A 23,971-nucleotide genomic window follows, 5' to 3' on the forward strand; every position below is an offset into this window, starting at 1 on the left:
TAGAGATAGGGAGATAGAGAGAGAGAGAGAAACAGAGAGATTGGTTGATAGAGACAGACAGACAGATAGATGGTGGTGATAGATGATAGATAGATAGATAGATAGATAGATAGATAGATAGATAGATAGATAGATAGATAGATAGATAGATAGATAGATAGATAGATACAGTAGATACATAGATACATAGATACATAGATAGATACATAGATAGATGATGATGATAGATAAATAGAGAGAGAGATATTGATAGAGAGAGGGAGAACGACAGAACACATAAGCGGTATTTCAGGCAGAAGACAAATAGCGAAGTAATGGGAATAAATACAGAGAATACAGAGAAGTGGAGAGGGACACCCAGAGAGAGTAGCAGTGAGTGTGGGGTAGAAAGAGGAGCAGAGGGGGGAGAGAATCTATATGAGTTGAGTAGAGGAGAAAAAGTAGAGGGAGGGGAAGGAAAAAGGACAGAGAGTGTGGGAGGGAGGGACAGACAGAATAGGAGGACACACAGCCAGACAGCACTAACAGGGAGAAAACTGATCCCAGTGAAATAGCCCAGAGTAAGAACAGCATCGCTCTCCTTCCCTCTCGTCATTCCACACACATGGATACATAACGGTGGGATTCAGGGACCCTACATGCTGTGTGTTCTACAGATACATTGTGCAATATGGCAAGGTGGATTTTATCACTGGATTGGTGGAAAGCCTCTTTTTTTCTGCTATTTCTGCAAGAACTTCACACAGTAACTACAGGTACAGCCACCCTTCTTCTACTCACTTTGTACATTAGTCCCTGCAAGTTGCTTGTACCTTAACCTCTGCAAATTGGTTGTACTTAATCTCTGCAAATTGGTTGTACTTAATCTCTGCAGGTTGGTTTACTTTAGTCTCTACAAATTGGTTGTTCCGTAGTTCCTGCAAGTTGGTTGTACCTTAGTCTCTACAAGTCGGTTGTACCTTAGTAACTGCAAGTTGGTTGTACCTTAGTCCCTGCAAGTTGGTTGTACCTTAGTCTCTACAAGTTGGTTGTACCTTAGTCCCTGCAAGTTGGTTGTTCCTTAGTCCCTGCAAGTTGGTTGTTCCTTAGTCCCTGCAAGTTGGTTGTTCCTTAGTCCCTGCAAGTTGGTTGTACCTTAGTCTCTACAAGTTGGTTGTACCTTAGTCTTTACAAGTTGGCTGTACCTTAGTCTCTACAAGTTGGTTGTTCCTTAGTCCCTGCAAGTTGGTTGTTCCTTAGTCCCTGGAAGTTGGTTGTACCTTAGTCTCTACAAGTTGGTTGTACCTTATTCTCTACAAGTTGGTTGTACCTTAGTCTCTACAAGTTGGTTGTTCCTTAGTCCCTGCAAGTTGGTTGTACCTTAGTCTCTACAAGCTGGTTGTTCCTTAGTCCCTGCAAGTTGGTTGTACCTTAGTCTCTACAAGTTGGTTGTTCATTAGTCCCTGCAAGTTGGTTGTACCTTAGTCTCTACAAGTTGGTTGTACCGTAGTCTCTACCTTGGTGCATGCAAGTTGGTTGTAACTTAGTCTCTGCAGCCTTAAATTCAGCTAGTTAGTTTTAGGCAAAAAACAGTCTCTGCACATCCACAGATACAGTATTAACGCCCTGTACATAGAGATATCGATGCACTGTACATAGACTTTGCGAAGCATGGAACATAGAGATGCATTTTACCCAGACAGCTCACTTTAGATTCTCCTCTGACTCCTGCGTGTGTTGAATACATGCAAGTCAGCTCTATAAACTGCCATTTAGATTGCACACCTCAGTTAATTCATTTCTGGTGTCACACAACTAAACATGATGTACCTGTGGCTGTAAATTTATAGGCATGAGGTGCCAAACCTTTTCTTGTTAAGCATATTAAATTGCATTTATTATACTGATTGTGGACCCTAAAGTCTTGAAATCAGTCCAGGTCTAAGAAGAACCCTAGTGTAAGGGGGGGGGGGGCGCTGCTACCTAATGTTAAGCATGAGTAACAATCCTCAAAATGTACTAGCAGGTGTATAAATGGAGGACCTGTATAAACACCAGGGGAGGCTGTGCAGAGAGATGAACGGAGAAAGGAATTGAAGGGTTCCTATCGTTCCCCTGCTGCTTGTGCTCTCTCTCTCTCTCTCTCTCTCTCTCTCTAAGAACAGGGAGCAGGTAAAGGAATGCAACTGTCATATCCACAGAAGGGTAAAAAGGAACAATAAAAAAATAGAACATCGCAACAGTATAATGACATACATATAACACAAGAAATTTAAATGTAGGCATATCACAGAAGTTTTAGGTGGAACAGTAGGTGAAATTATAAGGAGGGGTTAAAAGGAAGCAAAAGGAGGCGTTATATGGTATTTTAGGGAGGAGTTATATGAAGCAATAGGAGGAGTTATAGGGAGGGGTTATATGGAGCAATAGGAGGAGTTATAGGGAGGGGTTATATGGAGCAATAGGAGGAGTTATAAGGAGGAGTTATATGGAGCAAAAGGAGGAGTTATAGGGAGGGTTATATGGAGTAATAGGAGGAGTTATAGGGAGGGGTTATATGGAGCAATAGGAGGAGTTATAGGGGGGGTTATATGGAGCAATAGGAGGAGTTATAGGGAGGAGTTATATGGAGCAATAAGAGGAGTTATAGGGAGGGTTATATGGAGCAATAGGAGGAGTTATAGGAGGAGTTAATGGAGCAATAGGAGGAGTTATAGGAGGTTATATGGAGCAATAGGAGGAGTTATAGGGAGGAGTTATATGGAGCAAAAGGAGGAGTTATATGGAGGGGTTATATGGAGCAATAGGAGGAGTTATAGGGAGGAGTTATATGGAGCAAAAGGAGGAGTTATAGGGAGGGGTTATATGGAGCAATAGGAGGAGTTATAGGGAGGAGTTATATGGAGCAATAAGAATAGTTATAGGGAGGGTTATATGGAGCAATAGGAGGAGTTATAAGGAGGAGTTATATGGAGCAATAGGAGGAGTTATAAGGAGGAGTTATATGGAGCAAAAGGAGGAGTTATAGGGAGGGTTATATGGAGTAATAGGAGGAGTTATAGGGAGGGGTTATATGGAGCAATAGGAGGAGTTATAGGGAGGAGTTATATGGAGCAATAAGAGGAGTTATAGGGAGGGTTATATGGAGCAATAGGAGGAGTTATAGGGAGGAGTTATATGGAGCAATAGGAGGGGTTATAAGGAGGGTTATATGGAGCAATAGGAGGAGTTATAGGGAGGAGTTATATGGAGCAAAAGGAGGAGTTATAAGGAGGGTTATATGGAGTAATAGGAGGAGTTATAGGGAGGGGTTATATGGAGCAATAGAAGGAGTCATAGGGAGGAGTTATATGGAGCAATAGGAGGAGTTATAGGGAGGGTTATATGGAGCAATAGGAGGAGTTATGGGGAGGAGTTATATGGAGCAATAGGAGGAGTTATAGGGAGGGTTATATGGAGCAATAGGAGGAGTTATAGGGAGGAGTTATATGGAGCAAAAGGAGGAGTTATAGGGAGGGGTTATATGGAGCAATAGGAGGAGTTATAGGGAGGAGTTATATGGAGCAAAAGGAGGAGTTATAGGGAGGGGTTATATGGAGCAATAGGAGGAGTTATAGGGAGGGTTATGGGAGCAATAGGAGGAGTTATAGGGAGGAGTTATATGGAGCAATAGGAGGAGTTATAGGGAGGGTTATATGGAGCAATAGGAGGAGTTATAGGGAGGGTTATAGGAGCAATAGGAGGAGTTATAGGGAGGGTTATATGGAGCAATAGGAGGAGTTATAGGGAGGGTTATAGGAGCAATAGGAAGAGTTATAGAGAGGAGTTATATGGAGCAAAAGGAGGAGTTATAGGGAGGGTTATATGGAGCAATAGGAGGAGTTATAGGGATGGGTTATATGGAGCAATAGGAGGAGTTATAGGGAGGTGTTATATGGAGCAATAGGAGGAGTAATAGGGAGGGTTATATGGAGCAATAGGAGGAGTTATAGGGAGGCTTATAGGAGCAATAGGAGGAGTTATAGGGAGGAGTTATATGGAGCAAAAGGAGGAGTTATAGGGAGGGGTTATATGGAGCAATAGGAGGAGTTATAGGGAGGTGTTATATGGAGCAATAGGAGGCATTATAGGAGGGGCTACATGGAGCAACAGGATGAGTTATAGGCAAGGCTTATAGGGAGTAACAAGAGGAGTTGAATGGAGTGGTTCTATGTAGTAACAGCAGGATTTATTGGAAGAGTTCTATGGAGCAACAGGAGGAGTTATAGTGAGGAGTTATATGGAGCAACAGGAGGAGTTATGGGGAGCGGTTATATAGAGTAACAGATGGAGTTATAGGGTAGGGCTATATGGAGCAACAGGAGGAGTTCTAGGAAGGGGTTATATGGAGCAATAGGAGGAGTTATAGTTAGGGGTTATATGTGGCAATAGGAGGAGTTATAGGGAGGGGTTTTATGGAGCAATAGGAGGAGTTATAGGGAGGGGCTATATGGAGCAACAGGAGGAATTATAGGGAGGGGTTATATGGAGCAATAGGAGGAGTTATAGGGAGGGGCTATATGGAGCAATAGGAGGAGTTATAGGGAGGGGCTATATGGAGCAACAGGAGGAATTATAGGGAGGGGTTATATGGAGCAACAGGCGGAGTTATAGGGAGGAGTAATATGGAGCTACAGGAGGAGTTATAGGGAGGGGGTTATATGGACCAACAGGAGGAATTATAGGGAGTGGTTATATAGAGCAATAGGAGGAGTTATATGGAGCTATAGGAGGAGTTATAGGGAGTAATTATGTGGAGCAATAGGAGGAGTTATAGGGAGGGGTTATATGAGCAATAGGAGGAGTTATAGGGAGGGGTTATATGGAGCAACCGGGGGAGTTAAAGGGAGGGGTTATATGTAGCAATAGGAGGAGTTAAAGGGAGGTGATATATGGAGCAATAAGAGGAGTTATAGAGAGGGATTATATGAGCAATAGGAGGAGTTATAGGGAGGGGTTATATGTGGCAAAAGGAGGAGTTATAGGGAGGGGTTATATGGAGCAATAGGAGGAGTTATAGGGAGGGTTATATGGCGCAATAGGAGGAGTTATAGGGAGGGGTTATATGTGGCAATAGGAGGAGTTATAGGGAGGGGATATATGGAGCAATAGGAGGAGTTATAGGGAGGGGTTATATGTGGCAATAGGAGGAGTTATAGGGAGGGGCTATATGGAGCAATAGGAGGAGTTATAGGGAGGGCCTATACGGAGCAACAGGAGGAATTATAGGGAGGGATTATATGGAGCAACAGGAGGAGTTATAGGGAGGAGTATTATGGCGCAACAGGAGGAGTTATAGGGAGGGGCCTTATATTCGGACCAACAGGAGGAATTATAGGGAGGGGATTATATGAGCAACAAGTTATAGGAGGAGTTATTATGGGCACAGGAGGAGTTATAGGGAGGGTAATTATATGACCAACATGGAGGAATTATAGGGAGGGGTTATATAGAAATAGGAGGAGTTAATGGAGCTATAGGGGATTATAGGGAGTAATATTGCACATAGGAGGAGTTAAAGGTAGGGGTTATATGGAGCAATAGGAGGAGTTAAAGGGAGGGGTTATATGAGCAATAGGAGGTTAAAGGTAGGTGTTATATGAGCAATCAGGAGGGAGTTATAAGGGAGGGTTATATGAGCAAATGAGGTTATAAAGAGGGTTATATGCAGCAACCGGGGGAGTTAAAGGGAGGGGTTATATGGAGCAACAAATCGAGTTATAAAAAAAGGGTTCTATGGAGCAACATGAGGTGTTATAGGGAGGGGCTTCATGGAGCAACAGGAGGAGTTATATGGAGGGTTATATGGAGCAATAGGAGGAGTTATAGGGATGGTTATATGGAGCAATAGGAGGAGTTATAGGGAGGGGTTATATGGAGCAATAGGAGGCTTTATAGGGAGGGGTTATATGGAGCAACTGGGGGAGTTTTAGGGAAGGGCTACATGGAGCAACGGGAGAAGTTATAGCGAGTAGGGATGTAGCGAACTGTTCGCCGGCGAACTTGTTCGCGCGAACTTCGACCGTTCACGTCCGCCGAATGTTCGCGAACGTCGCGCGACGTTCGCATTTTGAGTTCGTGTTCGATTCGAATACAAATCGTTCGACCATTCGACCATTCGAATTCCTTCGACCGCTAAAAATCGAACGATTTCCATTCGTTCCAACGATTGTAAGCATTCGATCGAATGAAAAGCATTCGATCGAATGCTTCGATCGTTCCATCGAACGATTAAAATCCTTCGATCGTTCGAATCGAACGATTTTAGCGGGTGTTCGAAGTTCGCGAACTGTTCGAGGACGTTCGCATTTTTTGCCGGTGTTCGCGAACGGCGTTCGCGAACACCAAATCGGCAGTTCGCTACATCCCTAATAGCGAGGGGTTATATTGAGCAATAGAAGGAGTTATAGGAATAGTTATATGGAGCAATGGAGGAGTTATATGGAGGAGTTATATGGAGCAATAGGAGGAGTTATAGGGAGGAGTTATATGGAGAAATAGGAGAAGTTATAGGGAGGGGTTATATGGAGAAATAGGAGGAGTTATAGAGAGGAGTTATATGGAGCAACAGAAGGAGTTATAGGGAGGGTTATATGGAGCAATATGAGGCATTATGGAGAGCATATATATAACAAAATGGCTAGTCTTTTATGAATTAATCAGATAATCTGTCAAAAATGCTGGATGCAGTAAATACAGTAAGGGCTGCCAGTGAGTCAATGTTTAGTACAAAACAGTTTATTGTTAAATTTAACATATCAAAATAATTGTATATTCAGGGTTTTACATGAGAAAGGGAACCAATGTATTACTGTATAACTGACTATAATTGTGAATAGAGACATAGCAATTATATGCACTTGCTTATTCTGCCACTCCATTTGGTGTGGGAATTATAATTATAAGAAACATCATCTTGGGGAGAGAATTTATCTTATAATTGTGACATAATCTAACCATATGTGGCACACACACACACACAAACACACACACAAACACACACACACACACACACACACAAACACACACACACACACACACAAGGCACCTGCATAAACACTCACACACACACATACATACTAGCACACACAAGATCACATGCACTAAAACTAAAACCTACTTACACTTAGTGATGGGACAATTTATTCTCCAGGCGTTAATTCCCGCAAATTCGTGGCGAAACTCATGCGAAAATTCGCCGGCATCTTTTTTTTTTTTTTTTTTTAAAAAAGGCGTTTCGCGAATTTTTCGCCGTTTTGCTCATTTCGCACCCCAAATTCGCCCATCACTACTCACACTTACACAGACACACATGCATACATACAAACACAAGCACACGTTTTCATGTATACACACAGATATACTGTTCACATGTTTCCGTAACAAAAAAGAGATGGTTTCACACACACATGCAAGTATGTATTTGTGCACTGCAGTAATTGATATACACATAGGGGGTTAATTATCAAAATCCGAATTTTTCTGATTATTTTTAATGAAAAAAAAATTGACCAAATTAGAATCCATGATTTCATCTTAGTTATTATTAAAAAAGCTCGATTAAATCGGATCTGGGAAAAAATCGATAAAATCGAGCGAAAATCCAAATCGTACGTTTTTTTTTTTCGTTTTTTTCTTCCCGCTCAATTTTTTTCTGGCTTTTTCCCAAAAACCTGACTTTTTCTGATTTTTGCCCAAAAAGCCATGCTTTTGTAGATTTTTGCCCAAAAAGCCGAACTAGTTGGATTTTCAGGCTAATTCCAGCAAAGATCATAACAGAATACAGATAGCAACAACTGCAAGCGTTCTTTAAGAATCAGATGGCCCATGAATGCATCATGGTGGGTTTCCTTAGTGTTCCACGCTGCACTGAATAGGAAGAGTTTCCGCATGTCAGAGTACTTTAAAATTCAAAATCTTTATTGATCCATATTTAAAGGCACGCAGCATGTCTAGCTTGACGCGTTTTGGGCGTAGGCTCCCTTAATAATAAGCATAATTATGATTAAGGGCGCCTGCGCCCGAAACGCATCAGGCTAGAAGTGTTCTGTGCCTTTTAACATGGATCAATAAAGATTTTCGATTTTAAAGTACTCTGACATGCGGAAACTCCATTCTTCCTCTTCCGAATTCCTGCGCAGACCACAGAAGCTTCCAAATAGGATAGGGACCTCGGCAGGTCTGATATGGTGGATTTTTGAATTCTGACTGTTTGCAGCCTCGGGGTATAATACATCTAAAAAAATGAAAGAAAACTTTTCCCCACAAAAAATTCTAATGTAATAGAAAAAAACCACACATTTTTCATGTGTTTAGCATTCGGACGTTAATAAATAACCCCCCTCATGACATCGCTACAAGAATCAGGGGCTCATTTACATTCACAAGTGCAGTGAGCAACTTGTGCTTTTCACCGCAGTCAGTTGGGCCTAAAACCCCTTTCTTGGCGCTTGTGCATCTTTTGATGCAGGGGAAGCCTGGAGTTGCCGCCATCTTCTGACCGGGCAGTAGCTCCAGACAGACTTCAAAAATATTTTGCACAACTGCACCCAATGTGCAACAAAGCACACACACAGTAGCATCTATTTTGGCTAATTGGACGCAATTGTGGTAGGTGTAACATCTGTGTGCATCAGCAATGATGCCATAATTCTTGGAATAAATGCTATGTTTTGTAAAAAAAAAAACATGGCAATTGCACTCAAAATTTCCATTTGCTCACTATGTCTAGGCAAGTGAATGCAGCCTTCAGTGGCCCTCATTATCAAGGAGCAGCTCTAGGTGCCCAATTGGGTGCAAGTTTGAGTGTGGTGAAATACATACAGTGAGCAGATGTGCCTATTAGTATGACTAAACTGTAGAATTTCACCCTTATATCTACCAAACAGTGGCATAACTGGATATTGCTGGGCCCCACAGCACATTATTTCTCAGGCCCCAGGTTGCCCAGTTTTACCATTATTTATTGAAATTGTATATGAATTAGGACCTCACAGGGCTCCTTTACCTCCTGGGCCCACCTTCAGCCACAGGGTCTGCTTCCTCTACAGTTATGCACCTGCTATCAAGCAGAAATTTGGGAGCTCTCTCTGCCCATAGCACTAAACTTTTTTATTCTTGTGCCATTGGAGGGTCTGACACTATACACCCATGTCCTGCCCAGATGTCTCCCAAACAGTCACTATTGCACCCAATATTTGTGACGGATCACCACCCAAGTGACCTGATCAGACAGAGGGCTAAAATCTAAGGCCCCTTAGGGTGTGGCCCCTACCACAATTATGCTGAAATTCTGATCTAAAATGCTGTACAGTGGCAATGGCATGTGCTGCTCAGTTCTAATCATGCCCTGAGCCACAGAAATCAAAGAGCAGAGCCACACAGGCAGCAGAGAACTCACAGCCGCCTCCACGCCTAGTGCAGCTTTTGTCCTAAATTACATCCATGAACAAGATTTCTTTCTGTAATGAGGATCTTACAAGAGTTAATAAGTTGCATCACATTTTTTTTAATAATGATTTGAACTTAATACAGAGAAGCGTGACGCAAACAGGCTAATACCATTATTATTATTATTATTAACATGTATTTTTTTGAGAAACATATTCTGTAATGCTTTAAAATAAATGGGTTTATACAAAGAACATACAGAATTACATACATAGCAACCAGTAAACAATACAAAAGATGAAGAGGGCCCTGCCCAAAAGAGCTTACGATCTATCAGAGCTTTCTTTAGTGTTAGTGATCCCCAGGCAAAGAGCCAAATAATTGTCCCTTGCAGAGGTGCCTGGGTACCTGGAGAAGGAGGCAGACATTCCACACTGTAGCATGACCAACTCCATGTTGTCTTTTCCTTGTCCTCCTCTCTCCCCTCCAAATTCTCCCCCTCCTTCACCCTGTGGGATTATTCCATCTTTTCTTTCTTTCTGTCTGCACTCATTTTCTCCCCAGTTCTCTTCCTTTATTCTCCCCATTCCAGTGGGGACAGTTTAAGCGCTGGCTCACTGCCCAGAATTCTCAGCCCCACCAGTCGCATTAGATGGGCGGGTAGGATGGAGGGGCGTTGGTAGTGTCCAGTCTCTGGAGGAACCCCCCATGAGAAAGAGTTGAGGGGATCCATGAGAAACGTAACCTCTTAACTGCCAGATGCTGCCAGCGGAAAGACATTTAAGGCTCATAAAGGGAAATTTGAGAAAGGGTTGATGCATACTATATGCTGATAGGCCTGGGTGCCCCCTGTAAGAACAACTCTTTTGTCTCCTTGTTCACCAATCACCAATGTCATATCAAGGCAGTGAAATGAGTCATTGCTTAGTTTTATTGGGTTCCTATTTCACTTGAACCCCTGTTACTGGCAGAACCCCAGTCCACCCTTACATGCAACAAGAGTATTCAGCCCAATCCAATCACAAAAGCAACATGAACATGGTGATGTCTATGGATATAGCTTGTTCTTGGTACATTTCCAACAACTGATAGCTACTGTTAATATTTACATAAGGAGGGGCAAACTGTGTCCAACAATAACGCTGTTCTCAGGGGCTGGCGGGAGTTGTAGTTCAATAGTCTTTTATAAAATTGAATTTAGATTTAGACGTTAGTGCACATAAGTAACCACACTGCCCTTGGACATTTAATTCCCTCTCTATGAAATTAATTTTCTCTGCCTCTGCCAGTAGTGAGTACTTACGATGTGAGTAGTAAAGTGAGTAGTAAAGGTTATAAATGCCTTACACTATGAACAGAGCGCTCTGGCCAAAATCCACGCCACATGTGTGTGGCAGCAGGGTAGGAATAAAACATATCATGTGACATTAGCCTTAGACTTGAAGGCAAATAAGTAGTAGAAAAGGAGGCACTCAATTATATAGAATGGGAGAGAGAGTCTGACTAAATAATTCTTTCTCCTGTCATCCAAGCTTTTCCATTAGCGTTATAGTTACAGCGTTATAATCACTTTTTATGAGGCCAAAATTAGATTTGTTTTTTTTACTTTTAGGCAAAATTAAGAATACTTTTTAGTACATGTATTGCTCCTTTGACATTTCAAACTATTTGTAACAAAAAAAACCTACACTTTTTAGACCCATGCCAAGCAAATACAATTGATTTTCCAAGTATGTAAAATATACTTTGCCGTGAAAGAATTCTGAGCGTGCAGAATGGCTCCCCTGAGAGTTGTAATGTTAACATGAATGTTCTTACAATGGTAAAGTTTAACAGGAACAAATCAATCAGCACAATTCTCCTATGTCATATTATCTACTTCTAATTGTTTCCACTATCGTAATCGGTTTTTATTTCCCACCCCCTTGCAGGGATTGCTGTCCATTTAATGTGGGCTGTTCATGGCAGTTGCAGTTAATGGCTTGTGATGAATGGAGATTCTCAGAAAAGGTGCAACGTTTGTAGCATTTGTAGTAAACCAAAGCAACCAATCAGCAGTTAGGTCAGCAGCTTGAGTTACTAGACCTGAGCAAACTTTTAATCTTTTATTACTTTAACCCATGAGTGTGACATAGCCCCCAGACCAGGGGTCCCCAACCTTTTTAACCTGTGAGCCACATTCAAATGTAAAATGAGTTGGGGAGCAACACAAGCATGAAAAAGCCCCTTATGGTGCCAAATAAGGGCTGTGATTGGCCATTTGGTAGCCCCTATGTGGACTGGCAGCCTACAGGAGGCTCTAATTGACACTATACTTAGTTTTTATGCAATTAAAACTTGCTTCCAAGCCCGAAATTCAAAAATAAGCACCTGCTTTATGGCCACTGAGAGCAACAACCAAGGGGTTGGTGAGCAACATTTTGCTCATAAGCTACTGGTTGGGGATCACTGCCCTAGCGATAGCACTTATGTGTGGCTAATGTAATAAAAAATTAAGTTTGCATTTGGTCTAATAACCAATAGCTTGATAAAAGGCCTGAAATGTTGCTGTAATGCCCTAAGCACTAATAAAAGTGAGATAAATTTATGGCCCCACGTTCCTGCTAGTAACCAATAGTAACCAATCAGTTAGTTGGCTTTCAAACAGGTAACCCCTAATTTTTACTTGTTGATTGGCCACTACCAATATAGATTTTAAATATGTACTTTTAAGAAATTGAGGAAATTATCCACTCCAATAACAAGAACAAAAAGGTGCACAGCATACAGCAATATAAACACGGATCTAGTCCTCTATGACCACACTTTTATAACACCACCCAGATTCAAATGTAGATCTCATCCCGAGATATATATACATAGGATTGTAAGTTGACCTAGTTTTACTTCTGTTGTGAACTGCCATTATTTGTAAACATGGGGTTCTTGGATGACCCAGGGACCAGGAGACGTTGCATCCCTATGTCCTCGAATCTTAAAGGGATCCTGTCATCAGAAAACATGTTTTTTTCAAAACGCATCAGTTAATAGTGCTACTCCAGCAGAATTCTGCACTGAAATCCATTTCTCAAAAGAGCAAACAGATTTTTTTATATTCAATTTTGAAATCTGACATGGGGCTAGACATTTTGTCAATTTCCCAGCTGCCCCTGGTCATGTGACTTGTGCTCTGATAAACTTCAATCACTCTTTACTGCTGTACTGCAAGTTGGAGTGATATCACCCCCTCCCTGCTGGAGCAGCACTATTAACTGATTCATTTTGAAAAAAAATGTTTTTTTCCCATGACAGTATCCCTTTAACTTCATAAAAGACAGCCTGTGGCCTAATATCTTTATGTAAAAAAATAATGTTGTTTTTATAAGGAGAAAAAGTTGCATGATTCTTTATAACACAATAAGTGATGTCACAATGGTAAAAAATGTTTTTATAAGGAGTAACAGTTTCAGGATTGTTTATAATGAAATAAGTGGTCACCATTGTAAAAAAAAAAATTGTTTACATAAGAACTATAAACTACACGATTCTTTATAATTAAATAAGTGATGCCACAATTGTAAAGAATGTTAGGAATAACAGTTGCATTACTCTTTATAATAAATAAGTGGTCACAATTGTAAAAAGAAAAATGCTATTTGCATAAGAACTATCAGTTACACAATTCCTTATAATTAAATAAGTGATGTCACAATTGTAAAGAATGTTATTTTTATAAAGAATAACAGTTACGCTATTCTTTATAATAAATAAGTATAAATTAAGTGGTCACAATTGTATCATGTTGTTGTCATAAGGAATAACAGTTTAATTGTTCTTTATAATAAATAAGTGGTGTCCAGTTGTAAATAATGTTGTTTTTATAGGGAATAACAGTTGCATTGTTCCATATAATAAATTATGTCACAACTGTAAATTATTAATTAATAAGGAGTGAGTGACAGCTACATGAATCTTTATACTAAATAAATGATGTCACAATTATAAATATGTTTTTAGGAATACATTGTTTACAGTTACATTAGTCTTTATAATACAAATACAAAATACAAAAATTTACATTTGTAAATGATTTTATTTTTATCAGGAATTATATTATGCTATATAATAAATATGTGATATAATTCTAAATCGTGTTTTATAGTGTTACATTTGTGACATCACTGTTGGAAGAGTATACAAAATAGTACAGAAATTTATTACAACATTTAAGTAAATCACATAAAAAATATTTGAACAAGAATAGACTTTAAGAGCAGGAATGGCAAATTCACATTTAGGGGCAGATTTATCAAGGGTCGAATTTTGAAGTAATGGGAGTTATTTTGAAATCCCATAACTTTGAAATTCGAATAAAAAAAGACCAACAGAAATTTATTTAAAAAATCAATGTTTTTTTTCTGCAGGTGAATAGGCTTTATTCGATCGTTAGGATTGAATTCAATTGAATTCGATTCAAAGTATTTTTTAAAAAAAAGTCCACCAATTTACTCCAAATAGGTTCTAGGACGTCCTCCATAGGCTAAAACAGCAATTCGGCGAATGGTCAAAGTTTTAAAGAAACAGTACATGATAAATTTTGATATTCAAATTTTCAATTTTTTTTTTTCAAATTCGAAACGAATTTGGACGAAGTACACAAAAGTAGCTCGGAATTCGAATTTTTTACTTTGAATTTTCAATTCAACCCTTGATAAATCTGCCCCTTATTGTATCCATAAATCCACAACATCTTGGTTGTATCTGATCTAATACCCAGTATTGTCAGTTGGCCAACCATTTGTAATTCAAGTAATTCCTAACTAGAAAAAAGGAAAGAAAAGAAAACACACACAGAAGTGGTCAAGTCTATCAGACAACCACACAAAAGATGGAGCTTGACACTGTCTCCATTGTCTGTAACCCTGAGATACCAAGGGGAATAGTCCACACTACAAATATGCCTGGTCATTCTTCCCCATGACAGGTAGAATGGAAAGAGAGGTTGTTAAGGCATTGTAAGTTATGTCCAGGCATTTACAACTATGAGACCATATAGTTTCTGCTTCTCAGGACAGCTGCATTAGGGTCAAGTTGCCCAGACCTTTAAATAAAGAGAAGGGTCAAGGTTTCCATGCCCTTAGTCTATTGGTGGAGCATATTGCTTGTTTGTTTGGGTAGTACATGAGCCAGGAAATTAGGATTTAGTTGAATGCAGACATTTGTATGACCAGATTCTTCCTCTTCTTGCACATTGTAGAGGTTTTATCAAGTTTAGTAGAAGTTAATTATACCTTGACCATGACCTTGCACATAGCACCAAGTCCTGAGATGTTTGGGTCAAAATCATGAGATGCTTTCTTTGTGAAAACTCCTGATACAGGCAACTAAATTGATTTCTCTTCCGTCACTGAGCAGCTGCTGAACTGCTGAGTTTGGAGAAAAAATCCAGATGTTGGATGTTGTTGTTGATAATTTGTCAGGTCTGACAGTTCATTCCTTAAGACCTCAATTCCTCATGGAACAGTAAGACAAAACGAAGTTGCTTTTACATGAAGGGACATGCGGTATATAGGTATATGTATATGCTTGTATAGCTTAAGGTTATAAAGAATACAGCATTGGGGATCAGTTATCATAGGCAGGGGGCACAGTTGGCACACAGAGTGGATCATGATGTGCTAGGCAAATGGTACATACAAATGGGGCGGAAATAAAAATGTTCACCCACAATCTCAAACAAATTGGCCTTCAAGTTAGGCCTCCAGGAGTATATAGGAGAGCAAATACTAGTAATGTACTCCAGTCCAATCTGTAGTGTAAATGTGTAGCCTTCAGTTGTCCACAATTTTAGTTTTTTGTGTGCAGCAGATGGTAGACTCTATGGGTGTATGACGCGCCGGGAGATTGTCGAAGGTTGTTGGTGCGCAGGCACGCACTTCCGGGTTCGCCAGCGTTCGGCGCCCTGGACGCAACTTCACATTTTAGTAAATTAGCGTTGTCTGAGTGAATTTTCACCTGGTGAAGTGTAGCGATGGGTGTGAAGCCGTCGCTGGCGAATTTTCGTCAGTGGCATCGATTCTACATTTCAAGGTCCTATTTTCCCTTATGGAAGAACTAACAACACTTAGGGGTATATTTATCAAGGGTCGAATTTTGAATGGAAAAAACTTCAAATTTCGAATTCAAAAAGACCAACCAAAATTAAGTCAAAGTTTTTTTTGGTCAAATAAGTCCATTTTAGATCGAATAGGTCCGTATCGTATGAATCGAGGGAATAATGCATGCGATCGAATTAGATTAGAATTTTTTCCCAAAAAAAACTTTGATTTTTCAAAATCCACCAATTGACTCCAAATAGGTTCTAGGAGGTTGGATTTTTAAAGAGACAGTACATGATACATTTCGATATTCAAATTTTTTTCTATTCCCTAGTTGAAGTACACAAAATAGCTCGAAATTCACATTTTTTTCATTCGAAAATTCACCTCGACCTTTGATAACCGACCTATTCGACCAAAAAAAAACTTCAACTTAATTTCAGTTGGTCTTTTTGAATTCGAATTTCGACGTTTTTTTAAATTCAAAATTCGACCCTTGATAAATATGGCCACCACAGAAAGCACTTAATATGTTAAAGTCACATGATACTACCTACTTAGATTCAGTTTGATCAGCACTTTGCATTTGAACAATGTTGTAGGATTTGACCAAGTCCTGAATTGAATATTGAATTTAGTCCATATGCAGCAAATAGAAATCTTCCTAACTTTCCCCCTAACAGGCATGGCCTTGGGTCCTCCTGGGGGAGGGGGTAACGCTACAAATTGGGGCTTTAAGTGGAAGATCCAAGCAGCAAGTGGCTGATCTAACTAGTGTCATTGTAGATGATTTAAGTGAGTGCAAACCAGGGGGATCTCTTGTGAATTCTTTCTTACTTTTTATTGCCAGTTTGTCTCCTGCCTAAAGAAATGTACCTGCCTGGTGTTGTAACTCTTTTCCCTCCAATCAGTAGCAGGAAACTCAAAGGAATGTTATCTAGAAAGGATTACTAACCATAGAATTTTACAGGTGGTTTCAAAGCTTTGAATAAATCAGAGGGAGGTTTCCCATCTTTATCTTGGGAACAGTGTTTGTTGTACAGACCTTGGGAAAGATAATAATCACAGATGTGCACAAAGGTGATTAGTGGCTACAGAACAGGAAGCGCAGAAGGGCATCATTCTAGAACCATAACTGCCCTGAGAAAAAGAGCCTGTGTGTTCTTGAGGCTGAAGCCAATATGCCTTCCATACAACTGTATCTCTCATAAAGCCCTGAATCGAAGTTTTATAAAAGGTAGTGGGGTCATGGGTAGAACAGACTTTGCAGGATCCTGTCATTTATCATATCAGTAGGACTGGCTAACTTCCGTTATTGGTGGATAACTCCCAGAACACCCTAAAAACATTAAGCCCTTGGAGGAGATAGACTTAGAGGAGTCTTGTAAATAAAGGATTAAAGGGCATGTAAAGGCAAAATTTCTTAATGAAAAAGAAACCTATCTCCAATATACTTCAATTAAAAAATGTGTACCATTTTTATAAGAAACCTGACTGTATGCAGTGAAATTCTCCCTTCATTTACTGCTGTGGATAGGAATTGTCAGATGGTCCCTAACTGCTGAGCAGGGAAACAATCATACTTATGAACAGCAGGGGGAGCCCCCGCCTTACTTCCCAGCCATGCAGAACTCAAGCAGCTTTGTTTATGACGATCCCTAAGCAGCCCAGACCACACTGAGCATGTGCACAGTCTTAGTCTTGCAAAGATGTATAACAAAGTTACAAGATGGTGACCCCCTGTAGCCAACTTTGAAAGCATAAATTATTTGTTTGATAAGGCTTGTGGTAAAGTAAGTTCATGTTTATATTTAGTATACAAAATACAGCATTTCTAGCCATTTTCTATTTTAGTTTCATTGGTTATTGTGGGTTACTACATAAGAGTGACATTTATATCGGTTTTATAAATTGACCCTCTAGGCTAGGAGTAATAGATGATTGTGCCACCTTTCTTAGTAGTGGAATGCCATTTCATTCTCTGCCTTAATCTTGTCCAGACTAGACTGTTGGTCCTTGTTAGTTACAGATGATGATGAACGGTATTGGTGTATTTTAGACATAAGCTATAGCTCAGGGATAAAATAAATATATCACAAGGACCTGTGAGCAGCTTACAGTTTTACATCGTAACTTGCGGAGCCATCTTTAACAGAAGCTCTGATTTGGGCAAAACGGACTTTGTGGAGTCCTAATGTTGCAAGGCATCTGCTTAGACTTCATACCACCCAGAAGGTAATATGGCAAATATTACTTCAAGTCAAGTAATCCATAGCTACCAATGAGCAGTTGGTCAAGTACACTTAGAATGTTAAAAGCAGATGTCTGGTTGGTATGAGCAGCTGCTGAGGCAAAAGATCACTCGTGGGAGGTCCAGTGATGAGGCAAGGTAAGCTCCATGCCTTTAGTGGTATATTATATAGATAGCATGGTTTTGACTGTGGTAGTGTTGTAAACTGAGGGAGATAGTTCACATATTGCTTGTCTGTAGTATATATCATTCAGTCAGCATAAGCATGTAATATATAAACCTAGGTAGAACCAACAAAGGGATGGTTATAGTATGAAATGCCAGCAATAAACAGAAACAAATCAACTTTTGCAGTGTCAGTTATTCACAAGTACTACATGCATACCCTAGTCCAATAATATTGGTACACCATGCAATATAAGATAAATTACCCTTAGCAGGAGTCTTGAGCACCTTCCAGGTCCAACCATATCGCCCATATTTTGTCAAATTTCTGGGGGCAGCCCCTCCGAAGGTATGGTAATCTGTAATAAGGAATTGCTTTTTCGATCAGGTTCTCCCATGTTGAAAATTTTGGGCCCCTGTCCGATTTCCAATGTATAGCTATCGTCTTTTTTGCATACATGCACAGTAAAGTGACCAATGTTCTCTGACCACGCTTGGGTGACACATCTTCCACCTGATTAAGCAGAATTACCATGGGGTCAAGTGGGAGAGACATTCCCGTTCTATCATGTATACATTCTGCCACCTTTCCCCAAAATCGTTGAGACCTTGGGCAAGTCCACACTAAGTGCAGAAAATCTGCTGGGGAGTACTGACACCTAGGACATTCCTGACTTATGTTAGGGTTAATCTTGTGCAGTCGTTGTGGGGTAAAATATATACGGTGCAGGTATTTAAGTTGGATTAATATATCCCGGCTGCTAATGACCCCCTCCATGGTTGTTTCAAGAATATCTTCCCACTGCTCACTAGTAAGCTGTGGGATATCGCGCTGCCATGTTTCAAACAATTTAGGCAAATACGTGCTACTAGCAAGCATCAGTCGGGCATAAAATAGAGACAGTACCTTCCCCAGGCCTACTGTATGCACTAAACTTTCTATAACTCCAGGAGTAACATCCACGGTTAGGCCACCAAATTGAGCCTCCGCAGCATGGCGCAGTTGTATATACCTGAAAGACATCGCAGGTGGCAAAGAGAAGGTATGTGTCAGTTCCTGAAAGGAGAGAAGTGTGCCCTCTGGCATTATATCAAAAATATATCTGACCTCATACCGTGCCCACAAGTGAGGATCCGGAATAGTGGTGAACTGTTTCAAAGTAGGGTTACCCCAGAGAGGCGTGTACTGTGAGCAGTGCGACGAGGACTTGGGGAAGTATTTCATTACCACCCGCCATGCTTTAACAACTGTTTTCATCAATGGGGTGGCTAGCTGGGTGGAAGATGTGCCCCTGTACAGGAGATTTTTAAGGTCCTCTAGGGAGCCCAGTTATTGAGCCTCAAGTAGAGTAGCTGCATGGGTCAACGTGGGGGAGGTCCATCTCCATGCTATTGCCAATTGGGAGGCCAGATAATACATATAGGGATGTGGAGCAGCCAGACCCCCTCTCGTAGTTGGCAACTGTAGCGTCCGGAGAGAGATCCTAGGCTGCTCACCATTCCAGAACAGAGACAACATGAGGCCATTAAGTCTACGAAAAGTTGAAAGGGGGATCGGTATTGGGGATTGGCGGAAGGCATATGTGAGCTTGGGAAGGACTATCATTTTAAAGAGGTTCACCCTGCCAATTAACGACAAAGGCAGACGTCTCCATTTCTCTGATTTGCTTTCTAGATAGTGTAAGATAGGGTTAACATTGAGGTCAGTAAATTTTTTGATATCCGAGTGGATCCATATTCCCAAGTATTTAAATGTGGTAACCCATCGCAGTTCGTGAACCTGGGCCGGAGAGTTAGTGGGCAATGGGTCCAGTGGGAAGATAACTGACTTCGACCAATTGATTTTGAGGCCAGAAAAGGTAGTGTGGTCATTGATAATACTGAGTGCAGCTGCCAACGATCGATTAGGGTCTGCCAAGTAAAGGAGGGTATCGTCAGCATACAAGGAGATAAGCTCCGTCATGTTACCCAGCTTTAGCCCCTGCACTTCTTGTGCTACTTTTAATGCGACAGGCTAGTGGTTCCATTGCCAGGGCAAATAGCAGTGGTGACAGCGGGCACCCTTGTCGTGTGCCTCTGCCAATTGGGAACAACTGAGAGAGTGTAGAGTTAGTCCGAACCTTGGCATGTGGGAGGGAGTAAAGAGCTTGAACCCAGGTAATGTATTTGTGGTGTATCCCCATTCTCCTCATCGTGGCCCACAAATAGTCCCACTCAACGGAATCGAAAGCTTTTTCATTATCAAGAGAGATAACTACCCGGCTGCCAGGGTTATCGTGCGTAATGGAGAGGTTTGTAAACAGTCTCCGTAAATTCGTATCTGTAGATCTCCCAGGCATAAACCCCGTTTGATCTGGGGAAATAATTTGAAACTCAATATATTTATAAGGGAAAATATGAAACAGTGAAGGTGTTTAATAACCTGTGGCTGCACCTTTTCTTCTAAAAGGTCATTGTGAGTTTGATAAAACTTTGTCCCCATTGATTAGTCCATTACTCTGGATTTTTTTTTCTTCTACAACAGTTTCTTGCTGGACAACGTGTTTATTGCAGGCACTGTCATTTGCCTGTAATGTACTGCTCCAGGGTGTAAATTCCTCTCTCCATGCAGGTCTGCACAGCACACAAATATTTCACTACATTTTAAAGCTTTAAAACTATTTTATGTCTCCCTTTTTCCCCTTTTAGTATTCTAAATTTGTTAGAAGCATATAATGAAATGCGAAACACTTTAATGTGCGCTATAGCATTGTCGTAATTGGATGTGCCATAGGATCAGATAAGGTGTCAATGAATTCTATGATATGTTGTATACTCCTGATTATATTAGAAGGCCCTGGAAATCAGGTTCTCTGTGTCCCATAGGAGGCTCAGTCCCATGATAAAGATCAGATTTACAGATTAGGGACAAAACTCTATTGTGATGAATTCAGTACTAGGCTGAATTCTAAAATTATGGATTCAGTGCAATCCCCATCTCTGACTTTGCAGAAATTGGTTACCATGTTGCAGGGATGGGCAGCCAACACCATCTTCCCTACAACATGTACTTTTTATGCAGAGCTTATTAAAACAATGGGTCATACATTTATTTTGTAATCATCAAAAGACATGGAAAATCAGTATACAGTATTTTTTTAACAGCGCTCTATTTTTACTACAGAAATAAACAATTAAAATGGAATAAATGATGATCTGCTGATTCCTAATCAGCAATGGATGAAAACTCTTGTCTTCACTGTTGTCAGAATCCAAGCCCCAAGGATGTTAATAGGCCAGGTGTTAGGTTTGACCTCAGTTAAGGAGAGTGAAAATGATTAATGAGCCATAAATGGCCTTTCCTGTAGTCACAAAGGGCAATATTAAATGTTTTTTTTACTGTGGCGGAAGGCTCTGGTGGGCTGTGTCAATTGGACATGTGCAGAACTATAGCTAAGAACTATATAAAAAAAAATAATGAAGGCCAATGGAAAAGTTGCTTAAAATTAGCCATTCTACAACATACTAATGGTAAGGGCACACGTTCAGATTCGGGGAGATTAGTCGCCCAGTGACAAATCGCCTCTGCTTCGGGGCGACTAATCCCCCTGAACTGCCTCCCGCCGGCTAGAATGTAAATCGCCGGTGGGATGGCAATCAGATCACTTAGTTTTTCGAAGTCGCCCGAAGTTGCCTCACGAGGAAACTTCGGGAGACTTTGGAAAATGAAACGCTGAGTGCCATCCCGTGATTTACATTCTAGCCGACGGGAGGCAGTTCGAGGGGATTAGTCACCCCGAAGAAGAGGAGGTTTGTCGCTGGGCGACTAATCGCCCCGAATCTGAACGTGTGCCCTGAACCTAAAAGTTAATTTAAAGGTGAACCACCCCTTTACGCTGAACAAAGACTTTGGGCTAATATAAGTCACTGGTGCATTTGGGATTGATGCTGCTTGGGGAACAGTATTCACACATTCACTGAGGTCTATGAGGAGCTCTGTTGTGCCAAAGTCTTGAGTCATCTGTTATTATCACCTAGGAACATAAACTACTTGTTATGAGCTCCATCCAATTTCCCATCTTGTGCTTTTTTAAGATTAATAACATATGCATAAAAGTCAGCCTCACCCGCTATATTTCTTAAAGTGATACTGACACTAAAAAACGACTTTTTAAAATATGAGAGGTTGGTTTATCTAAGTTATTGTTAGTTGAAGTTTCTAAACCTGACTGTTTTGCCAACCTGACTGTCCCATCTGAGTCTGTCAGTTAGAGTTTCCAAGGCTAACAGATTCCTGCTGCACAACATCAGACAGGTAAAGTAAAAGCATCCGGCAAATACTTTATGGCAAAGTTATAAGTAGCTAAGGCAATATTATGATAGATGTAAAAAAGAGTTGCATTTCTGGTGTCAGTATCTCTTTAATATATTAAGGGCTATTTACAATTGCAAGTGCAGTGTGAAAAGTGCAAATTTTGATGCAAATTGCCATATTTTTACCCATAATGCAGCTTTGTCCCCCCCCCCATAATTCCAACATATTTGCTGCCACCCTGTGCACTTGCTACAAATATATGGAAATGCAAGAAGCATATTTGGATCCGAGTACCAAATACACAAAATAGGTGCGCGTAAAAAAAAATTGTCGCAGGCGTCGAAATTGACGATCGTCAAAATTGTGAATACGCTTCGCAATTTTTTCACCGTTTCTGGAATTTCGCTGGAAATTCACAATTTTTCACCAAAACGAAACAAATTCTGCCAATCACTAATCATGATGTCATTAGTATATGTATAGAAGCTAGCAGCCTGTAACCTCTATAACTTCCACCAGTTTCTCTATTGTTCTCTGGAAAACCAATAGGCCCAAGCATTTTTCAAAATGCAAAGGTGAAAAAAAATTGATTCACGTATATTGTGGCTAAACATGGACACAAAATTAATAAATACTTTACATCAGGAATGTCCAACGAGTTTAAGCTTGAGTGTGAAGTTGGGCCCCCACGGAGGAGTCCATATATATGTGGTCCCCTGCCTTGATATAGTCAAGGAAGTCTGAGATGAATAATATGTCATATCTTTATTTGTACAGTAGTTTTATTTAATAATAGCTTTACAATAGTCGTATTATTTGTGCAGGCTTAAGTCATGTGACATCAATAAGTTATTATAAATGATTAATACCTATGACATCACTAAGTGCCATTTATATTGTATGGGTTACAAATGGCTTTGTGCTTGATGGGCTAATAATGAATGCAGCGTGCTGTATAGTGAGGGTGAGTATGCCTGGACACATCCACTGTGCTGTTAGTACACGTTCTAGTTAACTTGCTTCCTTGGGGAGAGATATTTCCTACTGTAGGGCTGTATATGGGCTCTTGTATCTGGCGCCGAGCCCAAGTCACTGCTATCAGTGCTAATGTTCCATAGCTGTCAAATTTGATAGATTGGGGAGGTGTTATATAACTGATTGCAACCCCTCTTAACCCCAGGGCACAGGCACCCTGACCTCTGTAACATGAGCTCACCCACTGACAGATTAAGTTCCCCGATTACATTTGCTGATATTTGTCCTTTGCACAAGGGCTTATTTATAGACACAAAGCAATATATAACATTCTGGTGCAAAACTAATAACTGAAGGCAATGTACCAATATGGAGGTAAATTAGTGTCCATTTTGGAATCTAGGAATTATTATTATCTTGGATCTCCCTTGTATCAGTGCATTTGAACTATGGGACATAGAGTCCCTCCCACTGCAGGGTGATACAGTGACACAGGCAGGAGGGAACTATGGGACATGAGTCTGTCCCTCCCACTGCAGGGTGATACAGTGACACAGACAGGAGGGAACTATGGGACATGAGTCTGTCCCTCCCACTGCAGGGTGATACAGTGACACAGACAGGAGGGAACTATGGGACATGAGTCTGTCCCTCCCACTGCAGGGTGATACAGTGACACAGACAGGAGGGAACTATGGGACATGAGTCTGTCCCTCCCACTGCAGGGTGATACAGTGACACAGGCAGGAGGGAACTATGGGACATGAGTCTGTCCCTCCCACTGCAGGGTGATACAGTGAC

General features: G+C 40.7%; 1 protein-coding gene across 3 annotated transcripts in view; it reads left to right on the forward strand.

The window, feature by feature from the left end:
• Positions 1-23,971, forward strand: part of col5a3.L (collagen type V alpha 3 L homeolog) — a 142,896-nt gene that overhangs the window by 3,444 nt on the left and 115,481 nt on the right. Inside the window, exon 1 of one of the 3 annotated variants that reach the window (XM_018253662.2) lies at positions 389-755. The exons of 1 other annotated variant lie outside the window; for it this stretch is intronic. In XM_018253662.2, coding sequence (XP_018109151.1) covers positions 671-755 — 85 coding nt within the window. In that variant the 5' untranslated portion in view covers positions 389-670. Of the gene's footprint in view, positions 1-388; positions 756-23,971 lie in introns of those variants that run through there. One more of the 3 variants, XM_018253663.2, reaches the window with a different exon arrangement.

The sequence above is a fragment of the Xenopus laevis genome, chromosome 3L (genome assembly GCF_017654675.1).
Source record: "Xenopus laevis strain J_2021 chromosome 3L, Xenopus_laevis_v10.1, whole genome shotgun sequence".
NCBI lineage: Eukaryota > Metazoa > Chordata > Amphibia > Anura > Pipidae > Xenopus > Xenopus laevis.